Source organism: Pistacia vera, unplaced genomic scaffold, assembly GCF_008641045.1.
Source record: "Pistacia vera cultivar Batoury unplaced genomic scaffold, PisVer_v2 Contig738, whole genome shotgun sequence".
NCBI lineage: Eukaryota > Viridiplantae > Streptophyta > Magnoliopsida > Sapindales > Anacardiaceae > Pistacia > Pistacia vera.
This window is the reverse complement of record NW_022196599.1, coordinates 282270-289962: the sequence shown is the minus strand read 5'-3', so window position 1 is coordinate 289962 and position 7693 is coordinate 282270. Positions and strand designations below refer to the sequence as shown.

Here is a 7693-nt window from a genome sequence, read left to right as displayed (position 1 = left end):
TAATTTCGACATAGACATAGTATTAGAGCTTCATTTAGTTAGCCTCTCTTTTCTGTCCTTGCAATTCAAACAGATACTCGGTTAGATTTTCCAATGACAAACAACCAAAGCTCAAACTTTGACATAATCACCAACATTTGCATCTTTTACGATAGACCACAAGCTTGAGGAAGCATGTTAAAGTGCAAAAGGGAATGCAAATAATATGTTTCCTTAATTCTGAAATAATATTATGTTTCCTTATCTAGGAGATTTTAGATATTATTACAATATTATGTTTCCTTATTCTAAGAGATTTTAGATATTATTATAATATTATGTTTCCTTATTTTAAAAGATTTTAGATAGTATTATAAAATTATGTTTTCTTATTATATAGCTTAATTTTTGTATAAATATGCAATGTTGATTCAGTTATAATCAATTCAATAACAATTGAATTCACTAAATTATCTCCTTAAGTTTCTTTTGCTCATAATTATGACAATTATGTCATTTTTTAATTAATCTTATTAAGGTTAAAATTATTAAAATAAAAATGCATTTAAAAGTGGAGGATATTAATCAATTTGATAGGAGCTTAAAATCACTTTCCCTTTATCTTCGCAGATTAGAGAGGTGTTACAATTGGCCCAAACCCAAATACTTGGATTGCGATGCAAAATTTAATATTTAGAAGCCATCAAAGCCCCACTTCTCAAATGCCTGAATTCAAAAGTTATCTATAACGATTTCAATACCTTCTTTCAATCTCTTCCCCAAGAAATGCAACACTCCGCTGCTGGTATTCCAGGTTCTAATTTCGACAAAGGGTTATATCCCAAGTCAAGGCTTATTCAAGTCAATTTGGTAAGACAAGAAGTTTTCATAGACATTAACATTTTTGCATTTATTAGTTTCATGCTAAGCCCTGCAAATCCTTTTTGACAGAAAGATCAACTGGAGTCCTTCAACTTGCCATATTATGGTAGCTCTTACAGCCTTGAGGCTTGAGGGAATGCGGCCATTTATTGACAGAAAGAAACGTTTGTTAATTAACTCAAATCCACTTCTATTGACTTCACACCTGAACAATTGTCCTGAAACTACAAAATGTAACTGACCAATTTCTAGAATCCACTTACCTTTTTAACCTGATAGTATATTTTAGTCTCAACAAACACAAAACAATCATATGAGAACAAGGTGCCATGAACTTAGAAGGATGAAATCATGTACTTTTTACAGCAATCCAGTTCAGTTTCAATCTTGATTATGAAACATTTATACTTCATAATACAGAAACACTTATAACAGAGTACAGTTGTTAGTCCGACTGTTCCCACAAATATATACAAGATACCATGCATATTTATAAGCATTGTAAAAGAAAACAATACAAGCATAATTTCTCAATGCAAAAGCAATCCATGACTGAGCGAGTGCTGAAGAGATGACAGGCTTAGAGCATTTCTGAGACTTGTTTTGTCCCTCTTGATCTCTATCAGCTTGTCATAAACACACCACGCAAAGCTAAGAAAATGTTGCCGATTCAGGCCTACATTATAGCTGCCCCAATAGTTAGGATGATATGTGACATGGTACCAAGCCGATGCTTTTGCATACACATCATCTTCAAAATCAGACCCACTTCCCTTCTCATTGAACCAGGCTCTAGCTTCTTTCCTCAAGGCCCTTACTGCCATACCAATTGCTTCTGCATCTCTTCTCTTTGTGAAAGATTTGGACATTTTCAGGATACCACCACTGAGTATTTCGGCTTCAGTTCTGATGCCATAGTAATCCATCAAATTCCCTAGTTTGTAGTCATAATTGCTTTTGTAATAGAAAGCATCTTCAATGTGATCCTCAAATCCATCAACTTCCATGTCACGGTCATAAGACCTTCTGCCTACTTCCTCAGTGAACGACTTAATAGGGCTTGTATCTGGTGCTATGTCCCTCACCTCTCGGAAGAGCTTTCCTATCACATTGCGTGACTCGTAGGTGGGTTTTTCTAGTTTTTCCATGAAATCAGGATATTCTTTGACATGTAAATGAGGTGGTATTTCAGCAGGAACACCAGTTTCTGGAAAGTCATCCACAATAGAGAAATTTTTCGCTAGTTCTATGCATGGGTTGCTCATTGCTTTGTCAGGCTCCTTATAGTTGGTGAAATACTCCTGAACTTCCTGCACGGCAGAAATTATGTCCAGTTGTGTACTTGTGCGGCAGGAGAAAGAGGAGTAAAGGAAAAAGTTAGATGCATGTATAAATGCATCCCAGTCATCATTTGCTTTCAAGGATTTCCAACTGTCAGATATCTTTTTGGCAGTATACAGCACATAGCATGAGGCAATGAAAGCTAGAAGAATCATGACTTTGGTCATATGCAAATTGGATAAAAGAAAATCACAAAATTTTTGAATACTTCAGGGTCTAAAAGAATAATACATCGATTGTAACATCATGATCTAACTGAATACTTGGTTATGGGGTGCAATCCATCGGTGAGATTTGCTATTGCGGGATCAATTCAGGATCCCAACAGACAAAGTAGATATCTCCATCCAAATCACTTCCTGTTAAATATGGAAGCCTGAAACAGCGTCGTTTAAGTAACATTAATACGGCGTCGTTTTAGGCATATTAACGTGGACGAATTCAGACCACAGGATGTACTCCAGATCTAACGGCCAGGACCAATCACGAAGTCAAACCATATATAAGCGCATGTTCATTCAGTTTTGGCAGAGTGATATACAGTCGTTAGGGTTCTCTGTGTCGGCTCTTTCTCTGTGTTAGGGTTGAGATTCTTCATACCAGTGTGAGATTAAATCAGTCGAGTGATTAGGGGTTTTAATCATTCAGGTGAGAGTGTTGTTCTCTCGGGTTAGGGATATTCAGAGAGTATCTTGTAATGCTGGTTGCTGTTGTAATCCGGTAGATCTGGTGAGTGTTGAATCTGTGTAATCTTGACTGTTTTTGGAAATCGAAGTGCAGCGAGCTCATACCGTTCTTGAGCTCAACGTGGATATAGCTTATCCATAAAAGGATAAGTGAACCACGATAAATCGTGGCTTGTCTATGTGTTTGATTTTGTGGTGTTTTCTTGTTTCTTGGTGTGATTGTTTTGTGTTGATAGATCAGTATTAAGTTTTCGGCTATAACAGTGGTATTAAAGCCATTTCTTGAAAGTGAAGTTCGTGTTTTACAAAATTAGGGTTTCGTAAAATTAGGGTTCTTCTGAGAAATTGAGGGTTTTTTTTCAAATTAATTCCTGTGAGTCTTCAATTAAGTCCTAGAGAGTCAATCTTGATCGAGTGTGAGGGTATATCGACTGGAAGACCAGTGACCGCCTTAAAAAACTGCATAGCAGTAATTGGCAACCTCTGGTGTAACAACGCCTCGTACGCCTCAGACTCACCTTCTCTGTCATTGTTTCGGTATAAGAAGTTCTTTTACGAAATTAGGGTTTTGTGAATTTGGGAATTTTTTGTTAAAGGAACAGAAATTAGGGTTTCACAAAATTAGGGTTTCGAAAATTGGGGTTTTGTGAATTGTTTACTTCTTTGAGTCTAGAATTGGTTCTAGAGAGTCAAATCTTGATAAAGTGTAAGGGTATATCGGCTGGAAGACCAGTGACCGCCTTAAAAACTGCATAGCAGTAATTGGCAACCTCTGGTGTAACAACGCCAAGTACTCCTTAGACTTTCCTTTCCCTGTCATTACAAGAAAATGAGCACCACCCGAATGGAGATCTCCCAATACGATGGGAAGATCGACTTTGGGAGTTGGAAAAAGAAGATGAAGGCTCTTCTCTCACATAACAAAGTTGCAATTGCACTGGAAAATGATCCCAAGAAATGGTCAGAGGAGAAACTGGAGAAGAAGGAAGAGATTGATGAAGAAGCTTATAACCTGATCGTGATGAATCTTTTTGACAGTGTCCCTCGGAAGGTAGATGGATTTGAAACTCCTCTTGGTTTATGGGGTAAATTAGAATCTCTATATGCTTTACAGTCTGCACCGAATTTGGCTTTCTTAAAGGGAGCCTTATTCTCTTATAAGATGGATAATTCGAAGTCCATAGAGGAAAACTTAGATGAATTCCTTAAGATGAATCTAATCTTAAAGGGCACAGACCAAGAACTAGGACAAACTAGTCTTGCCATGATATTATTAAATTCCCTAACTGAGGACTACAAAGTAGTCAAGAATGCCCTTCAGTACTCTGGTACTGTACCCAGTGTTGATTTGATAGTTGCGGGTCTTAAGGCCAGAGAATTAGAGCTTCAAACTCTTAAGAGGAACAATAACACTTTGTTTGTGAAGGGTAGAATAGAACCTGCTCAGTCTAGTAAAGGGTTTCAGCCAAGTCAGGGGGGTAAGAACAAGAAGAAATGGAAGGGGAACAACAAAACAAAAACAGAAACCAGGAAATGTTACCACTGTAATAAGACAGGCCACCTAAAGAAAAACTGTTTTGATTGGAAGAAAAAACAGAAACTAGGTAACACAGAGAGCAACCTAGCCACCACTAGTAACCAAATGGATGAACCAGAAGTCCTAACAGTGTCAATATCTGACACTGCAAAGGAATGGGTGTTAGATTCTGGTTGTACTTTCCATATGAGCCCCAACAGGAGTTGGTTCCAAGACTTTGAGGAGTCTGATCATGAGACTGTGTACATGGGGAACAACCAAGCATGTAAGGTTAAGGGGATTGGCTGCATTACCCTTAGGTTAAATGGGGGAAAACTAATAAGGTTGACCAAAGTCAGATATATACCTGACTTAAAGAGAAACCTCATATCATTAGGCACCCTAGATGAAGCAGGCTGCTGCTATAAGGCTAACAGTGGGTGGTTGAATGTATATAAAAATGAGAATCTGGTGTTGACAGTAGAAAAGAAAAATGGGCTATATGTACTTTGTGGTAGTTTTTATTCTGACTGCAACAGCACAACGCTTGGGTCTCAAAACTTATCAGTAACAGAAAGGTGGCACTTAAGATTAGGCCATATGAGTCAGAAGGGAATGGATGTACTGAACAGGCTAGGACAATTTGGGAAAGACACTGTTACAAGTCTAGAATTCTGTGAAAGTTGTGTACTTGGTAAACAGCACAGAAATAGTTTTCCCAAGGGAGTTCACCTAGCAAACAACTGTTTGGATTACCTACATTCTGATCTATGGGGGCCAGAAAAGGTTAAATCTCATGGTGGAAACAGCTATTTCCTCTCTATAGTAGATGACTACAGCAAGAAGGTCTGGGTTTTCTTACTTAGGTCAAAAGATCAAGCCCTAGCAAAGTTTAAAGACTGGAAAACCCTTGTTGAAAACCAATCTGGCAGAACGGTGAAAGCCCTTAGGACTGACAATGGGCTTGAGTTTTGTAATCTAGAGTTTGATAAGTTTTGTAGTGAACAGGGGATCCTGAGACATAGGACAGTGAGGAATACCCCTCAGCAAAATGGGGTGGCTGAGAGGATGAACAGAACACTGCTAGACAAAGTAAGATACCTCCTGATCACCTCAAACCTACCAAAAACCTTCTGGGGAGAAGCACTCTCCACAGTTGCCTACTTAGTGAATAGGAGTCCTTCCACAGCACTAAGCCTTATTAGTCCAGAAGAAAGATGGTCTGGGAGAAGACCAGAACTAGGGCACCTAAGAGTGTTTGGATGTGCTGCATATGCTCACACAGTGGGGGGAAAACTGGAGCCAAGATCAACCAGTGTGTGTTCCTTGGATATCCTGAGGGCACAAAGGGATACAGGCTGTGGGACAGAGAGTCACCAGGGGTTAGGATCTTAGTAAGCAGGGATGCTGTTAATGAGGGAGTATTCCCATGCAAAGGCACTAACCCTGATGAAGGAAAAATCAAAAGCACAGAAGAAGCTACTAGACAGACCAATACCACACAGATTGAGGTGGAGCACACAACCCATCAAGTAAACCCACCTCAAGCACAAGCTCAAACTACCTTGTAGCCTGAAAGTGAAATTGCACCTGAGGAACCTGACCAAGCTGAAGATGAGGAAGCAGAAGAGTTCCCAGAACCACAGCAAAATGAACTGACTAACTACCAATTGGCCAGAGACAGAATATTAAACGAAAACAAAATAAAATTTAACAAAGAATTAATTCTTAAAAAGGAAAGCAAATGAAACACAGAAATTCAATTTTAACAAAAAGGGTAGGGTTTGACTTCGTTGGATTATTTAGGGTTAAACTAAGAGTTACACTATTTTCACATCACGTGCAATGGTGTAAATCGGATTCACTACTATGATAACATACCTCTCGGGCTATGTTTTCCTATTCATCCTTATTAACATTCCGCCACCCAACAAATTGAAGGTTAATAATTCTAAATCATGAAGCACAAGAATCCTAAATGATTTATTAATCTTGAATCTATTCTAGCATCCAATACTATAATGGTTATTACCATGAAGCTTAACATGAATTATTTCTCAATCTCATCAGTGTCATCATACAACAATTAATTTCAGAGTAACACACAACCAAAACTTATTCACATGGAAATAGCACAATACATACTCAAACCATTTCAAATCCAAACTACAATCAAAAACCTAACCCATAGAAGATTAGTTCATAGCTAAATAACAGAATAAAAACGGAAAATAAAAGTAAACAGAATAAACATAATGAAATTGAGATGAAAGAATAGAAATCTCCCCAAAAGATGAATCTCCAGTCAAATTCTGAACTTTCTCTCTAACAATCCGAAAAACTCAAGCTTTTCTCTAAGGAAAATCAAAAGACGGCTAAACCTAAAGCTAGGAGTCCCTTTGTAAAAAGTTCCTGTTTTCTTTATACCTAGTCCTAAAAACCCAGTCAAAACACGCACACCCGAAACTGTGCGTTTACAAAACTGAAAACTTTGACTTTCGCGCGGCGAAGAATGAAAAATCCCAATTCGATCTGCCAACTTCGCCGCGGCGAAGACAATTTCTTCGCCGGGGCGAAGCTCCTTCAAAAGTTCTGAAATTTACAGAACTGCCACTGCTTGCCTCTTCGTCCATTCTTCGATTTTCGACTCTCCACCTTGGAAACAGCTTCAGTGCGTTGTCCTACTCGGAACTCTCTTATCTTCTGAAATCCTTCAATTCTGAGTCAAAACTATCAAATTTTGTTCTTATTCGTCAAAGAGTCCATTTTAACCTGAAACACGAAAAGTAAAGAATTACGCACCAATTTAGGTAAAAATGCACTAGAAAGTACCTGAAATCCGACAAAAAGATCATATAAAAACTGATAATTTACGGATTATCAGGTATATGGCTGGAAAACAACCAGTGTGGATCACTCCCTATCTCTGGATCAGAAGCTTGGGGCTGAGACTGGTGTGACCTGAACGACACATAAATACGTAGTTCAAAACAATTCAAACGTTCGAGCCGCAAAGAAGCACTTAATGTTGTAAAACTAAATTAGATAAGTTTTCAAAGACAATATAAAGATTACAGTCAACCATCACTTACATGATGAATAACGCAAAGTCTTTGGATTTCGATTTGCGAAATTGTTCTTCAAATACTGGACCATTCAGTAAGTACATAAATATTGATTGGAGGATGCTCAGTCAATATATATATGAAGCCTAAACGGAAGTGTTAAATATGGAAGCCTGAAACAGCGTCGTTTGAGTAACAATAATATGACGTCGTTTTAGGCATAT

The 7693-nt window shown here is 38.0% G+C and overlaps 1 protein-coding gene across 1 annotated transcript; it reads right to left on the bottom strand.

Annotated features, from left to right (window-relative positions):
• Positions 1-1391: 1391 nt before the first annotated feature.
• Positions 1392-2369, bottom strand: LOC116115384 (RNA-dependent RNA polymerase 1-like). Its single transcript, XM_031401537.1, has one exon. The coding sequence runs from the start codon at positions 2367-2369 to the stop codon at positions 1392-1394; it is 978 nt and encodes a 325-aa protein (XP_031257397.1).
• Positions 2370-7693: the final 5324 nt, after the last annotated feature.